Here is an 18,960-nt window from a genome sequence, read left to right on the forward strand (position 1 = left end):
ATTTCAATAAAATACTAAAGACTAGTAATACGCTATTTCATTGTTTAAAAATACTGGGGAAATGGCTCCTCTTTCTCTATATACACTGTTCAATAATGTTTCTTTAAATAAAAACCTTGTACTTTATTAGAAAGGCAATATTAAACATAAATTTATACCGTCAAATTTTATATTTTAGTCATATAATATATTTTTAGATTGTGTCAACTTAGAAGTTATCCCTAATGAGCTTACTTTAAACTATAACTTCAAAGCAGATGGTGAGACATTCTACAATGGCAAAATAGGTAAAACGTACTTACAGTTTTTTCATAAAATTTAAGAAGTGGGATTGAACAACTTGATTGTCAATTCTCTTTATCCTTCGCAAAAAATTAAAATGTATATTTATTTAGTTATTCATTTCACCAATTAAGGTCTGGGATAAATTGATAGTACGGCGAAAAATAGGTTTTGTCGATTTTTTTAATTTCATCAGACATCAATTTAATTGCCTAGATGAATTTTCTTTGCTTTCCAAGCAGTTAATGACCAGAACATTCTAGTCCTTATCATGTTAGGAAAATATTGACTTTATTTATTTAAAAGAAATTTTGTTTTTATTTCAGGCAAGTGCATGATCATGACGTCAACATTCTGATCTTCCCATTTAAGTTAAAATGACTTCAACTGCCTGGAATAATCGTGCTTTTATTCCAGACAATTGATGACGTCTATATTCGAACTCTAATTCTAACTCGAAGTGAAATTTTTTTTTAATTCTTGGCAGTTGATGTCAACCTTCGGATCTTATTATTTAAATGAAAAATTGGCTTTATATGCTTTAAAGAATTTGGTTTTTATTCCAGGCATTTGATGACGTAAACTTTCTAATCTTCTTATTTATATAAAAAAATTACTTCAACTTTCTTGATGAATTTAGTTTTTACTTCAGACAGTTGATGGCGTTAACTTTCTGCTCTTATTATTTAAGTCAAAAACAACTTAAACTGCCTAGATGAATTTTGTTTTTATTTCAGACAGGTGATGACGTTACGCTTTGTTCTTCTCAATTAATCCAAAAATTACTTTCAAGTGCCCGGAATAATTGCGTTTTTATTTTAGGCAATTGACGACCTCTATATTTGGACTGTATCATTTAAGTAAAAAAATTGCCTCAACTGCCTGGAAGAATTTTGTTTTTATTTCAGGCAGTTGATGACGTTAACATTCTGATCTTTAATTCAAAAATTACTTTAAATACTTGGAATAATTGGGTTTTTATTTCAGGCAATTGATACATTCGGACTTTATCATTTAAGTCAAAAATTACTTCAACTGCCTGGAAGAATTTTGTGATTATTCCAGGCAGTTGATTAATCATCTTTAAATAGTTTGATAAACGTCCACTTGTATTATTTTCTAGATATCTAGTTATGGTAACTACTCACTAGATATTGGTTTTGTGTTTCTGGAAAAATAACGAATTAACATGAGTGGAAAAACTCTCCGATCCAAATAAACTAACAAACTCGTTCAAAATCAAAAACACGTAATTGAGGAAACTGGAATGATAATAAAATTAGTGAAAAGAATAAAAAATGTATAATTTTCAATGACAAAATTGGTAACCACTTAACCCTAGTTAATTCAGGTAATTGCGATTAACAAATGCCTTTGTCATCCCAATGCCAATTAATTGCTCTAACTTGATAAAGTTTCAATTTTAAGAAAATTAAAAAAAATCGGTTAAAATGAAAGATATGTAGTTTACTATAAAAATTTGGTAATTACAGTTCTCTCATAAAATTGAATGAACTAGTATTTAAAAATTTCGCTGTTAATCCTATTTTTCGATCGATTGACTTCAGTTGCTAAACTCTCACATTCAAAAAACTAATAAAAACATTCAATATTAAAATTACTCAACTCTTTATAACCATTATTTATGTTCAGCTAAGAAAATGAATAGCCAAATAACCGTAAATTTCTTATGCATTTAATAAGCGATTCTAGAACAAACATTGCGCTTTAAAATTCATTTCCCTTATGCATCCGTATAATTCTGCAATATCTGTTCAGCATTTATTCTTTATTTATTTATTTTATTTTTCAGACCCGAGTAATGCACCAATATGTCCTCCACCCTCGCCGTTATGCTTAACAGTGAATTACGTAAACATCGATAACAGGGAGATTTGTACCAAATTAGGGATAGGACCTTTAACTCTGGTAAAATTTCCCTGTTTTGGTATTAATGAAGATGGGCAAATTTTAGTTATTCCTAACATGTATTTGAGAAAAAAATAAAACCATTTAAGACTTTACTAAGTTTTTTTTGCAAATGCATTTCACTAAGTCAATAGTTTCTAGTAATAACCCTAATAGAAAAATACTATCATTAAAAATTACTATTCAAGTATTTGTAAGTGACTTAACAAGTGTGATCCTCATATTAACAATAAACATTTAATTTCAAGATGTTTTTTAAACAATAAAGTATTACTTAATTAGTTATCTTACGCATTATCGCCCGTGTGTAGTATAAATATTTAAGAATCTTTACAATTTTATTGTTGGTTAGTTGTCATAAAGAAGGCACCATGGTTAGGATTCAAGTTTGGTTGGCAGTTTTAATACCAATAGTTTTAGGTGGAGCGATTCCAGATTTATCTACTGTATATAGAAGTAAGTCTTGAAAATAAATATATTTTTTTAATTTACTTATAAATTAAATTTTTTTAGCGCTCGATACATCTGATTACCTAACTGAAATCTATTACCTAAATAACCTGACTGCTCAATATGAACAGTCAGAAATATCCTTCGATAGCATATCACTATTAACTCGTACATCCGAAGACAATGATGACGTCAGCTTTCAGATATTAAACAGAGCAAATTCAGACTTAAATCAAAATATAACTATAAGCCAAATTGCCAACATTACTTCCCTAACTTCCTTCGACATTGACTTACCGACCTTCTTTCTCATCCATGGATGGCGCAATGACATCAACTCAACGGTTAACTTTATTATTTCGGAAACTCTTTTAAGTATTGTAGATGCCAATGTGATAGTGGTTGATTGGGATGATCTGTCTGACGGGCTCTATGTCACTGCCTATAATAAAGTTCCACATGTAGGAAAAGTTGTTGGGCAGTTTATTCTAGCTTTAGAAGATATGCATGATTATTCTATTGAAAACGTTCAGCTTATTGGGCATAGCTTAGGAGCGCATATTTGTGGATATGCTGGTAAGTATTCTTTGAATTTGTAAATTAGACTTTAGAGATTTAGTTTACTTATTGAACTGCTTAGCGTGTCCCATATATTTAAGTGTTTGTAATAAATCACTATATCCGAGGAAGTTGTTACAAAATATAACCTTATGCAATTTAAACTGCATATTTCATATCATTCAATAATTCAGTCATAATCGTAACTTGCAACATTTGAAAAATAAATTCGTATTACCTGGAAAGTTTTTGAAATGCGTGCATGAGTATTTTCAATATAATTTCCACCCGAATTTTCGTTTTTATAATAAATAACGTGTCAACGAAACGTAAATATCAAATTGTTTCAAACAAGTTTTATTTTACGCACGTCGCAGGTTCGTTGAATATTTTTGACACATATTACCATAAATATAAACTGTCGTATTTTGAGGGGTGTTTTGAGGTTAATAGCAGTAAAGTAAAAAAAAAAAGATTTTATTCAAGTTGACTGCAGGTTCCTTTGAAAAACTTTAAAAAATATTTTTTTTGTGACAAAATTTGACTTATAAAAATTTTGCTATTTCGGTAAGTACAATTTCAGCAAACATACGTAGAATTTCACGCGAAATTCAAAAATGAAATAAAAAAAAGGTGTTTTCATTTGAAAAAATGAAGTTGATGGTCGTGTTATATTTTTGAGCAACCCTGTATATACAAACTTCACGTACAAAAATGCGCAACTTGAAATAAAAATCGACGGGTCCGAGCGTTTTTTTTTTCGAACACACCCCTGAATTTTAAATAAATTTAGACATAACTTTTAGGATGCACCGTATAGAATGGCCTCATAAGGTATCTTTTGTACAATTTTTAAAGTACATCATCAGCAAGTAATAAATTACGTTAAAAAATGTGTCCGAAAATCTCCCCTTTCACGATTTTCTCTAATTTATTTAAGATGTTCTTAGTGATATGAAGCCTCTGTACATTTTTTAAACTAAACGTAATAGAGTAAAATCCTACCATCCTACGCATCAGTATGCAAATTTTAGTACAATTTTTAAAGTCAACCCTTGACTAGTTCCGAATAAATAATGTTGATATATTTTCTTCATCAATTAAAAACTTGTACTTAAACACTTTTGATTATCACAATTTTTAAATTTCATTTTAGATACTATCAAAAGCCTCTGGCCACACTTTTTTTTACGTTTTTAGTACAATTTTTAAAATAAACCCTATCTACGAGTTAGGAGTATTGATAGAGCTTTAAATTATTTGACAATTTGTACTGAAACGCAACTTGTGAGGGACCAGAGTTTTTAATTATTAGCTATTCAGTTTCTCAGTTAATAAATTATCAGTAAATGTAAAGTCTGATCTGGGTATTCTTGATTATACAAACTTTGAAAAGAGTATCGATATTCCAAGAGCTCTCATAAATATTCTAGTTTTTCATCAGAGATTCAAGTTCTTCGTGGTCTAGTCCAATATGGATTGTCCCCAAGAAACTCGGTGCATCTGGTCAACGGAAATGGAGAGTTATCAATGACTTTAGATGAATAAATGAGCGTACAGTAGGAGATAAGACTCCCCTGTCTAATATAGCCGATATTCTAGACAAATTAGGTAGAAGCCAGTAATTCACTTTAGATTTGACGAATGTTTTCTACCAAATTGAGATGGGTCCACATGGCATCCCAAAAACTGCATTTTCCACAGTATCAGGACACTTCGAATGCCCTTTGATTTAAAGAATGCACCTTCCACTTTCCAAGGAGTAATAGATAACATCCTACGGGGTCGTCTTTTTATCGTCTTTTTATGTCTTCGTAAATCCAACTTCAAGGTACAAATGTGAATTTTTTCAAAAAGATGTTCAATATCTTGGGATATGTTAAGTCTAATGGAATAAACCTAAATCCAGATAAAATTTCTGCTGTCCAGAAGTTTGCCATCCCATCATGCTTTTCTTACCATTATCAGAATTTTTGCATTTAAATTTAGATTCTATGGAAATTTCTTAGTGATGCATAGCCTTATAATGCATAGCCCCAAGAGGATCTTGAAGATCATGGGGATCTTCATGATCTTGATATTTGGTGCGTTATTTAGCTGTAACGTAATACTCTACTTTCATCTTATTCCAAATTTCAAATCGAAACATGCTTTATTATCATAAAACACAAATTATTTGTAGACAACGCTTCTTATTAGATAAAACATTTAGTACTTGCGCAAGTGGCTTTCAATTTAAAAAAATTATGCACTGGTTTAGCAACTCAAAGCTAAATTGTAGTCATAAAATTTCAGCCTACCATCAATAAAAATTCCAAGTAATTTTTATTACAGAGGTTTATTTCCAGTTCTTTATCCTGTGTATGCATATTTATCTGATCAGTGCAAAATTAGAATCACAGCATTGCTTAACCCTACTTAAATGAATTAAATTTATGAGTCGACATCTTATATCAAGGTCATTAATATAAAGAAGGAATAAAATAGGGCCAAGCACTAAACTCTTGGAAACTCATTAATCTACTGAGCTTACAGCAGATACGTCTCCAGTCTTCTTCCAGATAAGAATGATTCAATAGCAAAAGAGTTTGCCATGTAATACTCTGTGATTCAAGCAATTAAATGCTTTGAAGAAATCACAAAAGAGCGCTGCGGCTGCGTCAACAATCTTCAAACTTAAATAAATATGTTCTAAAAAGGAAAACTGATATTTTCTTAAAATGCTGCACTTAGATAGACATAGTAAAAGTGAGTTGGGTCTATAACTAGCAGGGTCAGTTAGTTTAACACTTTTAAATAGAGGTTTTATAATTGATACTTTAGGGTTATTCGGAAATGTAGCTGTTTCAAAAGAAACGTTAATTCCAAATGCAAGAGAGGAGAGAGCTTGATCTGTCAGTCTTTGAAGAACCTTAGCATCAATCCCATAAGTGTATTATTTATGAAACTATTTCGCCAGTTTGTTGAAGCGGTGTTACCAATCAAAATAGTGTTCAAATTGTATTTTAGGAAACGTTGAACTGCCTGATTCTTCCGCCACCATACAATTCCTAACATTATCAAAATTTTTTGCATTTAGATGTTGATACTATATAAATAACGCATAAGGCATTTTTAGGACAATTTTTAAAGTGAACCCTTGACTTATTAAAAGTATGTTGATATATGATTTAAAAATGGTTATAAATTTTACTTAATAATAAAAAAAGATATGTAAACTTAGCGTCTGTTTAACCTAATAAAATTATATAAATTAAAATAGCTGAATGCTAAGAGTAAATTTATGTGATTTTCGGCGTGTAGGAGCGCACTCTTAGGCGATAAATACCGAATTTAAAGATAAAGTAGAGATATATTTGTGATAAAAACATTTATGGCCCATTCCGGATAAATTTGAATATTAATTTTATTAATCGACCATTTTTTAACTCGATAAGAAGACATAAAATGGGACAAACAAAAACTTTTAACTTTTGAAAGACTGAGTTTAGATTCCCAATAAAAACATAATTTTACTAAACTAAAAGTATATTGGCACAATTTGCATCGATGTACAAATTGTACTAAAATTATGAAACTTTAAAGTGGCTGTAATGATTGATTTTGAATAGCTTAATCGGATAAATTACGCAGGAAGTAGTTAAACGAGATTAAATACCTCATACTTATTGCGACCTATTTAATGTATACAACATGCAATCAGATGTGGAAACTTAAAAATTGAGTGTTTACGCAAATTATTTATTTAGTAGTAAGTAATTCAAACGTCTGGGTATTTTTAGAAAAAAATATTTTGCCTCATATTATTGAATTTTTTCGTTCAGTATATCTGCAAAATTCGCTGTAATTTGGCGAAGGCGACAATTTTATAGCATACAGCATTATATGCTCTGGACCTTGATGTCAATTTTAGTTGTTTCCTACTTTTTGTGTACTTAATTAATCTGAAAGGCATTAGTACCTAAAATTAACATAAAGAGCATAATTATTACCTGTGCTGCGAGATACAAAAAAATTAAAACATGTTACGGCCTCTCAGATTTTTTTGCTTCATTAGGCATTTCCATATGTGCTTTGATGTCACCTGAGGGTTCGAAAGGGCCTTTGAACCTCCCTGAATGTCCCATATAATTAGTCTGTGCTCTTTCGTAAGCGCTTTTCTGTATTTATTGTTGCTGTGCATTCGAAAATTCCCAATGTGTTTCTTCGAAACAGGATTTCCAGTTGATGGGAAGTCTTTGTTTTTTTGAGTTTTTCCTGAACATTTCAATTTATTTCTTCAACAATTTTTGGTTATGTTATATACCAGAAGTCTGACTTACCAAAATTACAAAGCACATTCCTTTTTTGCACGTTTTTTTTTTAATTATAGGTTTCATTTAAGAATGCCTGTGGCGTCATCTAAAAGCCATTTTACAAACCATAAATTAATTATCAATGAATTATCTGTTGCCGAAAAGGTAGTAAGATTATAATACATAGTCGCACAAAAAGTGTAGCGCCAAACTAAAAATTCTACACTCGTTACAGATAATAAATTTCTCATCAGAATCATTTCTTTTTAGGTCAAGAAACTAATGGTGCAATCAAAGTGATCGTAGGACTGGACCCGGCAGGACCTCTCTTCTTAAAACTATTCCCAGACCGCAGACTGAGCGAGGATGATGCGCAGCACGTCCAGGTCATCCACAGCTGCGCAGGTGTACTCGGAGTGGACTACAATGTAGGCCACGCAGATTTTTGGCCTAATGGTGGACACATACAGCCCGGCTGCAGCCTTGATGTGAGTTGCTACCATGGAAGGTCATATTATTACTTCAATGAATCGTTAACTTCTTCGTTGTTTATGGCAAAGACATGCGGGAGTTATACTTCTTATACTAAGAGCAAATGTGAAGATAATGCTTTTGTTATTATGGGAGGACTCTCTATTAATACTACGTAAGTAATATTATTTAAATGTTTATAGGATATTAAAGTAATCATTTTGTAGGTTATCTGGAACATTTTATTTGGAAACTAATTCGTCTTCTCCATATGCATTGGGAGATATTGGACTGTAAAGGTGTACATAAATGTATGTTATAAAAATGAAATATAAGTAACTGTGTTTTTAATAATAATTAATGTGTTTTTTTATTACCTAAAACGTTTTGAAAAAACAGTCTTCCTTTGAAACTGGATAGAGAGGTAGAAGATTTTAAACTACTAGGGATTGCATCAGAGGCTTTAACTACAGTATCAGTAAATGAATTATGAAATTTAGTAGTCCTATATTTAGGAATAGTAAATCTCGCGTAATTGCGTATATTTCTACCATGTGTTGCTGTTATGGGTGAGAAATTTTCTAATAGAACTAGCTTATGAGCTACAGTAGAGAGATGCACTTGGTATATATCTTCTAAACTCAACCAGTTAAGAGCTTTAAGTCAAAGTATATATTTTTTAGCGTTGAGGCAAAAATTTTGAAGTTTCTGTGAACTCTGTTTTCATTCTGATTAAGTTTGATTAGGTCACAGTCTGTATAGCCACATTGTTTCCAAGGCAACGGCGTAGTGGTTTGTCCAGACTTTTTATAGTTTAGTCCCCTAAAACAAAAATTATCCTAAAATGGGAATTATCCAACCGGATACTATCCCGTTTGGAAAAATCCTAGAGGATACAGGTACATTTATGGCAGAGGTTGTGATTTGAACTTCCTTTATAGTTGAGGCATTACCAAATTGTGACCTTAATAGACAAGTTTCATTAATATCGGAGTTATTTTCGAACTCCAGTAATGGGGTCAATCATCGATCTGTTGATTGAATTAAGATCATCAGAACCATTTTCACACTTGGACTGTTGCTCTTTATATTCTTAGAGTTTCGTCTCTAAATTATTTTTGCTCTTTCTCTTTTAGAATTTAATTCACTTTGTATCTGTTTTTAGAGGCAAAAACATGTTTAAATTACGATGTTCTTTTTCTTTCCCTTTTCATTGCCATTTGTGGCTTACTATGATCGGATTTCATTGTACCTATCTGCTCTTGCAACTCAAGAATGGTTTCGTCTTTATTCGCACAGTCAACTGATTTATTATAGAATTATAGCAACATATACATACACTATATTCATTTCTTGCTATTTATTTGGAATTAAAAGTCGCGCCAATATTCAGACTTTCTTTTCCGGTTCCGCAACTTTCCACGTGCGCTCCGAGATGTCGCGCGTTGTACTCTTCGCTCGTGACACAGATCTGGTTCCAAGGACTCTAAAATGCTTGTATCATTTCCGATTATTTCGAATATTTGTGTAGTTATTGATTAGCACAACCTTTATAAAACGATTATAGTCAAAAACTATAGAAAGACTTAACCCTCAAATTGTGCGAGACTTACATTTACCATTTACGGTCAAAAACGTTCAGCTTATCTCCTTACAGGGTCGAGAATTCATGTTTTCTTAACTGCTGGACCGATGTTCTATGGTTTTTTGGGTGCCAAAAATTGTCTGGTCAAACAAGGTATATTAGAGCGGACAAAAAAGAGAAAAAAACATTAAATAACATTATCATTATTTCAAAATAAAATACACACAATCTATTTGACAATACAAAATTTTCCGTTTAATGATAAAAAAGGTATTTAACGCAAGTATTAAACAAAATTAAAACACTCGGTGCGCAAAAATAGTCAACTAATTTATTATTACACACCCTTAGCAACATTTATTTATAGTGTATTTATTTCCTACTATTCATTTCGATTTAAAAATAGCGCCAATGTTCGGACTTGAACTGGCCTCCTAGCGGCGAAAGCTGCAGATATACTGTTGTTCCAGAACTTACTACGTGCGCCCCGAGATGTCGCGCGGTGTACCTACCGCTCGCGATACTGAGATGATCCCCGAAAGATCGAGAACAGCTGGAGTATTCTCGATCTTTACAATTGCATTACTGTTTTTTTAGGACAAATATCATTTTTTGAAAGAGATGACCTTTTTTTCATAAAACTTTCTAAAGTACTTTTTTAGTAACTATGCCTCAAAGAATGATCTGAACAGTTTCAATTGCAAATAAACGATTCAAATGTTTGATAATAATTGTTGTAAGATTATATTTTTAGATAAATTTAGGTAATAGCTATTTCAAAACTGATTAACGTAAGCTAATTATTCTTATTTATTTCATTATTAAAACAAGTAAAAAATCTTATCATAAATAGCAAATTTAAATATCGATATCTTAACACTCAATTAAGTTTCGAGAGGATATAAATAATTCGATTATTTTATTCTTGTATTATTGTCCTTACTTGACACCAATATGGCTACAAAACTGTTGGTGGTATTGGCGACATTTGTTGCTGTAGGTTTAACCAAACCTTCGGGTAAGTAAAAAAAATACTTTAAAGACTTACCTCAATATTTAATATTTGCAGCTTCTTTATATAAACAATCAGAAATCAAAGAATTTCTAAACAACCCTAGATACATGGTCATTGAAATCGAAGAGGGTGTTTTTGAAGTTGAAGATCTTGAAACGAGTGTGGCTGATATCACGCTTACTGCGACCGATGATGATGTTACCTTTTATGTCTACACCCCCGAGAACACCAGCGGTAAAAAAATTATTTTAATTAAAAAAAACTCTAAAATGTATTCTTTATTTAGGAGCTATAGTCAAGGCCAGCGAAATACCCAATATAGTAAAACAAACCGGATTTAACCTCGCAAGAAGTACCATTTTCGTAGTTCATGGTTGGAAAAACTCCGTCGAATCAGCTGTAAATGACAGGGTTAAGGTAGCTGCCCTTGCAAATCGTAATAATATCAACGTAGTTGTAATAGACTGGAGTCCAATTGCTACCAAGAATTACATTAGTGCCCAGGGGTCAGTCTTGGCTGTAGGTAACTTTGTTGGAGACTTTCTAATTGCTCTGAACAGCCAATTAAATTATAGCTGGGATAGTATGACTTTAGTTGGACATTCACTTGGTGCACACGTTTCAGGTAATATGACTTAACAACTTTTCTCTTTAAAAAAAAAGTATTTTTTTATGATTTATACTATACAGAGCATCCCAAATATGATGCTTGTAAGGCTTATTAAACATGTCGACTATTTACGGAGATATTTTTTAAAAAATGACAACTAAATATTTATTTTTGTTTTTGGTGCTATTTAAAGTGGTGGTGGTCAAATAAATGGAACTTTTTCATGGTCATTTTTTTCGTTATCATCATCATCATCACGAAACCTTCTCGTGTCCATTCCATCGTCACATGAGGGAAATTTTAACATTTTAAACGCGCATATTTAAACGGTCCTTTTTAATTACCTTATTAACGACGTATTACACTTACATATCCAATAATTATCTCGGATTTTTTCCATGAGACCGTTTCTCATCGGAGAGAGAAGGTTAGATCATTTTTACGTAATCATTCATGTAGTCTATCAGAAAAAAAAGTTGATGATGGTCACCAACAGAAACGTTGTATCATTAATAATTGTGAATTATTTTTCTCTAGAGCTCTAAATAACGTCAGGATTTTTTTTTTATTTTTCGTTTTTTTTCGGTTATTTCTTAAAGTATTTATTTTTTTTTAGAGGATTCGACCCTGCACAACAATACTCTCGATTATTACAAGTGTGTACTAATTATGTCCGATATGTCAGTACAAATAAAGATAGTTTAAGTACAATCAACTTATATTTAATCTAATGTGCGATTTCGAGATTAAAATGTGCGACTACAAAGAATGATATTTTTTAGTGTCACATTCCTGAGATATCTGCCTACGGTATTTCGGGGAAATTCCATTTGAATTCTAGAAATTCAAAACAATTGTTACAGATCTCTTTTAAAAATTCTACCACTATTTTTCAGAATGCTCGGGCCTCATATTAATTAAACATTAAAAAAATCGGATCGAGTATATTAAGCATATATTTTCAAACAAAAACTTCTTGTAAGAAAAATAACAACTGCCTAAAAATAATTACAGGTAATGCTGGCGCAAGAACCGGAGGCAAAGTGGGTACCATCGTCGGTTTAGACCCTGCTGGTCCTCTTTTTACCAAAAAAAACATTAACAATCGTTTGGACCCAACTGATGGTGCTTACGTTCATTGTATCCACACCAACACTGCTATATTAGGTACCTCATACAAAACTGGACATGTGAACTTTTATCCTAATGGAGGTAGTAGCCAACCCGGATGTGGCTTGGATGTAGCTGGAAGCTGCGCACATAGCAGAGCGTATGAATACTACGCAGAAAGTTTAAATAGTAACAACTTCAGCGCCTATTTATGTGACAGCTATTCTAACTACAAAAAAGGCACATGTAGCTCTAATACTGCTTGTAAACTGGGATGGTACCCTGTGGCAAAATCGTAAGTTATTCAGTAATTGTGTAACTTTATCATTTGTTTCGTTGGTTTTAGGACATCTGGAGATTATTACCTGTATACTAACAGCAAATCCCCATTTGCTCAAGGATAATTCAATAATGAAGTATATGATATCAAATGTTAAGCAATTCATTTTAAGAATTGTATTTTTTGATGAATAAATATAAAAAATTGTCATTTTAAAATGTGTCAATTTAATTGAAATAAAGATTTGTAAAAACAATTTTTCTTATTACGACTGCCATGTAATAAGTAAGTAATGTAAGAAAATTAGTATAGAACCAAATACCCATATTATCCTTAACAGAACATAAGAGCCCTCGAATTTACCTGATGTACATCTAAGTTGATATAGAATTTCGTATAAAACACTTAGGTGGATTAAAGGGCGGAAGCAAACATTTCTCATCTGAATTTCAATATACAAATATAAAGATGACGCTTTATTCTCATAGAGAATGCAAATGGAGTAGCTAATATATGAGGAGCTTTTTATGTAGAAAGACATATTTAGAAATGAGAAAATGTAATTAAATTTTTTGCAAAGGTATTTCGAATGCCTTAAAAGCTTATGAATATTCGTCAAAGCGATTGGGAAAGGGAATTATACATTTTATACGTTATCTGACTTTTTTAAGTCAAGAGGGGTTTAAAACGTCTATGCGTAGGAAAAAGTATTAATAAAAATGATATGTAAATAATTCAGTAGTCTATAAATGTTCTTGGATATGTGTAATTCCAGTGGCGGCTTTATTATTATTTACTAATATCAAATGCCCGGAAACCATAAAAACTTACTTTGGAAGCCTTAAAACGTAACAAAAAAAAATTACGACATATTAAAGCAATAAGTAACATCAAAATATTACGTCAAAATGAAATATTAATCCTAAAGGAAAATGCTATTTCGTTTCAAATTGTTAGAATACATAAAGAAGTTGCATCAACTAAAAGTCGCGAGAAATTCTTTGCAATGCTTGGAACAAAAAGAAAACTGTTTCTAAAAGCATGAAACAAAAAGGGACATTTTAAATGCCTGGAATTAAACGAAAAATTATTTTAAATTCCGAAAAGATATGAAATTGGCATTTTATACATAGCAGCATAGATCTTAAAAAACCAATAATTTGTACATTTTATGAAATATTTTGTCGGCTTCGAAAGATGATGGGATGCAACCCCTAAGAAATTTGCAATATCTCGAGGAAGTTTTCGTGAAAAAATGGCAACAATTAGAAGAGATTCGTTTGAATAATGGAATGGTTAGATAAGCCCAATCCAATTGTCGAAAATATGAGTTCAAAATTTATCCTTCAACAAGATAATGACAGACCTCGAAAGAACAAGTGTTCGTATAAGAATGGTAATGGCCAGAAGATATTTCTTTGAAGAACGGTATGGTTAAGTCAACCCAATTTTATTCTTAATAAATTGGTTAATGTTAAATGCCCAAAAAAAGGTATGAGACGATGCTGGCGAGAAACCAGCTGATTCTGGTATTACACAAGTGGCACACCGTACGTCATCTCGAAGGTTAAGCGGGAATCTTCCAGAACAGCCGAGTATATAAGGAGCCGCATCGCCGAAAATTGTCAGTTCAGTAAATAAAGTTCGGCAAAGCAATTTAAATATTTGTAAATAAATATCTCTAGTAGTCGTGACTGACCGTGTTTTCGTAGTGAAGTGTGTAAATAAATAAGTGTACTATTTTCGATTACAATATTATAGCGTTTTTCCTGTGGGATAAGGTGTGAATTAAATACTCCATTGCACAAAAAGTAAACTAATTTATTTACACAGTAAACATATTTTTTACAACTAATTAAAGCTCGCTACATTATTCCGAACTTTACTTACTTTACCTTACCGAACACGATCATTTAACTGATATTTTACCTATATTTATTTATTAATATTATTAATGTCCGATTTAAATATCGCGCCAATATTCTAAACTACACTGTACTGAACTGGAAACTGTTTCAGCGGCGACGCGACTCCTTATATACTCGGCTGAACGGCTGGTTTCTCGGCGCTTCCAATATCGTTACAATATAGAAATGTAATAATCAAATTGCTTGAATTCTCCGTCACTTTTTTATCCCTGATGAGAATAATTCGACCTTAACTTTAAAAAAATAAGAATATCCACTTGCATATCAAGAAAAAATATAAGAGACAAAAGAACTGCTTCATCTATGACACAAAATAATAAATTAGCCAGAGTACAAGTTTCAAGATGCATTGGCTTATTGAACACAGAATGTACATGAAGCTTTAGACAAAAGAAAACCAGTAATGAGCATTTTCATTCATTTAACTACGGCATTTAATACAGTTGATAACCGTGAAATGCTTAAAACTTTAGATAGTTTAGGGTTTAAAGATACGTAGTTTAAATTAATAAAAACAGTGCAGTTAACATTAATGTAAAAGTGAAGGTTATCAGGTTTGCCCATGATATAGGGATTATCTAGGCCGAAAGTGACTGAGAAAAACGTAAAAACTATGGCAGAAGCTGATTACTCAAAATACGATAAGTTTATTTTGTTTAAGAATCTAACAATGAACTGGGAATCGACAATGTTTATGCCATTTAGTCTTTACTAATCAACTCTACCCAGCTATAATTATCCTAATTCGAGTAATCGAGATTAAGTGTTGTTTTGCATGAAGGTCAAGTGTACAATCCAAGCTTGTTGTTGTTGTCAATGTTGCGCAACATAATTCATTCATTCTGTTATATCTAAGAATACAACGCTGCAACTAAATATCACCCATTAGAGTCCATTTTGCAAGCACCGATATATTTTTCATCTATTTCTTCAATATAAATTGCTTAATATAATATACATGCTAAAATGAAAAAAAAAACAAAATCAGTAATCAACAAATCATTTCCTCTTATATTCTAAATATAAAGTCAATATGTAGATTGACGTATAAAGTTGTTTCAAGTATAAGAGAGGATGATTTTTAAAGCTTATTTTTGCTTTTGTCCAATTTGATATCTTGAGATATCAGTTGTGCAATAATGGATAAGACACTAAGAAAACAACAAAATAATAATAAAATTCATTTTTTTAATCTTATCATCCTGAATAGAAGTTAATTATAAATGCAGATTGTGCGAATTTACAGCATATAAATACAATTTTTACTAAGTACCTTGCAGTTGACTCCGGAAGACTGTAGTAAGAATGAAGATACTAATAATATTTTTTGCTGTTTTTGCAGCAGCTGTTGCAAATACAGTATTTTTAACCGACGGAGAAGTCCCTCCGGAATTTACAGATAATTCTAGATATCTTTTGTGGAAGCATGAAGAAGGACCTCGAAAAGGACTGACCCAAGTTGAAGATCTACAAGCAAATGTCAACCTATCTGAACCAGAGTTGATGGCTAGTGAACGAACTGTTAGCTTTTATGTTTATACTCCTAGAAATCCAACACAAGGTAAATAAATATTAAGTAAAATAGATTGTAGAGTGCTAAATAAAACTCCTTGTTACAGGTGTGCAAATAAGAGAAAGTCAATTAAGGAACTTAGTCGAGCTTACTGGATTCCAAATAGGCAGACCAACAATAGTTTCTATTCATGGTTGGACCAACGATTATAGCTCTTCAGTTAATACACGCATTAAAAATGCTGCTTTGGAAAAACACAACATTAATTTCATCGTTGTCGATTGGAGCTCCATTTCTAGACGGCCGTACACTACTGCACAAGGCAAAGTTTTGGAGATCGGAAACTATATTGGAGATATTCTTTTAAGAATGGAAAGCGAGCTGGGACATAGAGTTGGATTAAACACTCTGGTTGGATTTTCACTTGGAGCTCACATTGCAGGTATACCAGTTTAATTACTAAATGAGCAGACCTGATTGGTGAAGGGACATAACGTGCCCCACTCACAACATACCTAACCTAACCCAATCAGTTTAATCAATAAGCCTTTTAGTATTATTTATCGTCGTTTTTAGGAAATACTGGAGCAAGAACGGGCCGTACTGAAGTGATTGTTGGATTAGATCCAGCTGGTCCTTTATTCTCCAGGAGAAGAACCGACAACCGCCTTGACCCTACTGATGCTAAGTTTGTCCAAGTAATCCACACTAATGATCTTGTTCTCGGTTTTGGAATTCGAATGGGTCACGCAGACTACTACCCTAATGGTGGAAGCATTCAGAATGGCTGTGCAGCTGATTTGACTGGAGTTTGCTCTCATAATAGAGCATGGAAGTTCTTTGCTGAAAGTATAAATGGTGACACGAAATTTGTTTCTAGACGGTGTTCTAGCTACACTGCGTACAGACTAGGAACTTGTGCAAGAAATACTGCTAGCGATATGGGAGGATATCCTGTTAACGTAAATACGTAAGTATAGCAATTTATTTAATAGTTCGTGAAATTATTTTTCACTTTCTTGTTTTCAGACCTGACGATGAATACTTTTTAGACACCAAGTACTTGTCTCCATATGCAAAAGGTTGATTTGTAATTGTCTATTTTTGATTGATTTATTTCTTTATTCGTTTCTTTCAGTAATAAATATATGTTATGCAATTATGAGACCCTTTTTTATTGATCTCTTTATTTATCCCAGTATATTTTGTGCAAACTTTTTTGGTTGGGGCACATTTTCGGTTGTAGCTTCATAAGAAAAATGGACTGCATGTTTTAAGGACGCGCTGGAGTAGGGCAAAAAAACACTACAAAGTTCAGGAAATTTTCACGAGTTACAGCTATTTATTTATACACGAGTTACAGCTATTTACATTTTATGTACAATGAGTAGCATTTTTGCTTTAAAATTTAAATTTTTGGAAACATAAAGTACATCGTAACTGTCAAAGATGCACTAACTGGAAAATTCTTGTCTCACGTGAAGTGTGACGTTAGTCAAAACGCTGTCAAAAAAGTGGCGTGGCGTTTTATCATCGGCGTGCATGCATTAAACTACACTAAGTTAAATATAATATTATAATTAAAATGTTACATACAACATACACAAATAAAAGATTGCTGGAACATATTTGAGTTACTTTAAAACCACCTCAATTGACTTACTATAAGTTCTTAAAAATCCTAAATTTGCTGAAGATGTTATTTGAATAAGAATTTCTGGATGAGTTAAAGTTTTATTTGGAAGTTTTTCTGAGAAAATTTGACTGGCCAGTTCAAGAAAAACTTGAATTGGAGTTAATTTTAGTGAAAAAAACTGAAGACATCAACTATCATAACTATACTTCTCGTATGCAGGAAGCAAGATAATTTCAAACAAAATTTTTTTTTAAGATGATTCAGCTAGTAGTCGAGAAACAAACTGCAGTAGAAATGAAAAAAATCGAAGAATTGGCTTTTTTGCAGTTTCAGTCGTAATTTCACATCTGATATTTGAGTAGTTTAATTATAAAATGCTTATCGTATGCAGTAAGCAAGATAATATTAGAAAAATATATTTTCAAGATGATTGAACTTGTTGGTCCTCACAATGTAATAACGTAGCCGAAGAAAAGTCGATCATTCTACATTTAGGATCATAATGAAATTATACTGATTATATCTAGTAAAGAAAACTTCGTGAGAAAAATACGTTTTAATGATCATGATGATTCAGTCAGTAGTCCAGAAATTGGAAGTGAGGTAGGGTGGAAGAAAAGTTGAAAAATTCTATATATCTTCTGAAATATGATGTTTATTATTATAATTATGTGAACTGTGATTTTGTTGCTATTGATAATTACCTTGCTAACATGAATCTTGCTTTTGATCAGCAAAATGTTAAGAAATACATTGATGTTTTTTACATGCTATTAAGATGTTTGTTCCAATAAAGCATTTTAAATCATCCAATTTTCCCACTTGGTTTAGTAGAAAATTACAGAACCTTGTTATTAAAAAAAAAATTGCTCACACAAAATTCAAAAATAGTAAGGATCCCATGGATTATGTCAATTTTTGGGCCATATATTGAAAGATTTAACATTAAAATATCTCATGATCTTTCTTCCCAGTAGCATGCATATGGAAATTGAGCTTGCTGTTAATGGTCAAAATATTGTGAACTTATTTGCCAGGCATTTCATAACTACATACAGCGAATCTGTCAGCAAAGTTCCTGATTATAGGTTTGATTATATTTTACGCCTCTAACAGAAACCTTTTAACCCTGATGGTATCCCATCTGTTTTTCTTAAAAACTGTATGTGTACTTTAAGTAAGCCTCTTTATTATCTTTTCAATCTTTGCTTGACAAAAAGCAAATTTTCTGATTATTAAAAGGTTTTTCTCAAGGTGGATCTACGGTGACTTTTGAGATTTCTATACAGGTTGACAGT

The 18,960-nt window shown here is 31.8% G+C and overlaps 4 protein-coding genes across 7 annotated transcripts in view; all 4 read left to right on the forward strand.

The window, feature by feature from the left end:
• LOC126748984 (uncharacterized) overlaps positions 1-2,306 on the forward strand; it is a 40,763-nt gene extending 38,457 nt beyond the window's left edge. For 2 of the 4 annotated variants that reach the window (XR_007664847.1, XR_007664849.1), the window contains 2 exons: positions 198-287; positions 2,096-2,133. Coding sequence is in view for 1 of the 4 variants with exons in the window: in XM_050458551.1 (XP_050314508.1) it covers positions 198-287; positions 2,096-2,289 (284 nt within the window). In the remaining 3 variants the exon portion in view is untranslated. Of the gene's footprint in view, positions 1-197; positions 288-2,095 lie in introns of all 4 variants that reach the window. The other 2 variants (XM_050458551.1, XR_007664850.1) reach the window with 2 other exon arrangements.
• Positions 2,307-2,451: 145 nt separating this feature from the next.
• Positions 2,452-8,342, forward strand: LOC126748983 (phospholipase A1-like). The gene is made up of 4 exons (XM_050458550.1): positions 2,452-2,667; positions 2,725-3,237; positions 7,785-8,160; positions 8,213-8,342. Exons 1-4 carry the CDS (start codon positions 2,583-2,585, stop codon positions 8,280-8,282), a joined length of 1,044 nt encoding a protein of 347 aa, XP_050314507.1. The 5' UTR covers positions 2,452-2,582; the 3' UTR covers positions 8,283-8,342.
• A 2,080-nt stretch (positions 8,343-10,422) lies between these two features.
• Positions 10,423-12,841, forward strand: LOC126748977 (pancreatic lipase-related protein 2-like). Its single transcript, XM_050458543.1, has 5 exons — positions 10,423-10,588; positions 10,640-10,819; positions 10,872-11,210; positions 12,210-12,600; positions 12,652-12,841. Exons 1-5 carry the CDS (start codon positions 10,525-10,527, stop codon positions 12,707-12,709), a joined length of 1,032 nt encoding a protein of 343 aa, XP_050314500.1. The 5' UTR covers positions 10,423-10,524; the 3' UTR covers positions 12,710-12,841.
• A 2,941-nt stretch (positions 12,842-15,782) lies between these two features.
• Positions 15,783-17,191, forward strand: LOC126748932 (pancreatic lipase-related protein 3-like). The gene is made up of 4 exons (XM_050458475.1): positions 15,783-16,074; positions 16,133-16,468; positions 16,603-16,996; positions 17,056-17,191. The coding sequence occupies exons 1-4, from the start codon at positions 15,819-15,821 to the stop codon at positions 17,111-17,113; spliced, it is 1,044 nt and encodes a 347-aa protein (XP_050314432.1). The 5' UTR covers positions 15,783-15,818; the 3' UTR covers positions 17,114-17,191.
• The last annotated feature ends 1,769 nt before the right edge of the window (positions 17,192-18,960 follow it).

Source organism: Anthonomus grandis, chromosome 22 (assembly GCF_022605725.1).
Source record: "Anthonomus grandis grandis chromosome 22, icAntGran1.3, whole genome shotgun sequence".
Classification (NCBI taxonomy): Eukaryota; Metazoa; Arthropoda; class Insecta; order Coleoptera; family Curculionidae; genus Anthonomus; species Anthonomus grandis.

Coding starts and splice junctions, on each gene's coding strand:
- LOC126748977 (XM_050458543.1), top strand. CDS start 10,525: ATGGCTACAAAACTGTTGGTGGTATTGGCGACATTTGTTGCTGTAGGT. Junction 10,589..10,639: donor AGGTTTAACCAAACCTTCGG/GTAAGTAAAAAA, acceptor TAATATTTGCAG/CTTCTTTATATAAACAATCA. Junction 12,601..12,651: donor TGGTACCCTGTGGCAAAATC/GTAAGTTATTCA, acceptor CGTTGGTTTTAG/GACATCTGGAGATTATTACC.
- LOC126748932 (XM_050458475.1), top strand. CDS start 15,819: ATGAAGATACTAATAATATTTTTTGCTGTTTTTGCAGCAGCTGTTGCA. Junction 16,075..16,132: donor TCCTAGAAATCCAACACAAG/GTAAATAAATAT, acceptor TCCTTGTTACAG/GTGTGCAAATAAGAGAAAGT. Junction 16,997..17,055: donor TATCCTGTTAACGTAAATAC/GTAAGTATAGCA, acceptor TCTTGTTTTCAG/ACCTGACGATGAATACTTTT.
- LOC126748983 (XM_050458550.1), top strand. CDS start 2,583: ATGGTTAGGATTCAAGTTTGGTTGGCAGTTTTAATACCAATAGTTTTA. Junction 2,668..2,724: donor TTTATCTACTGTATATAGAA/GTAAGTCTTGAA, acceptor AAATTTTTTTAG/CGCTCGATACATCTGATTAC. Junction 3,238..7,784: donor GCATATTTGTGGATATGCTG/GTAAGTATTCTT, acceptor ATTTCTTTTTAG/GTCAAGAAACTAATGGTGCA.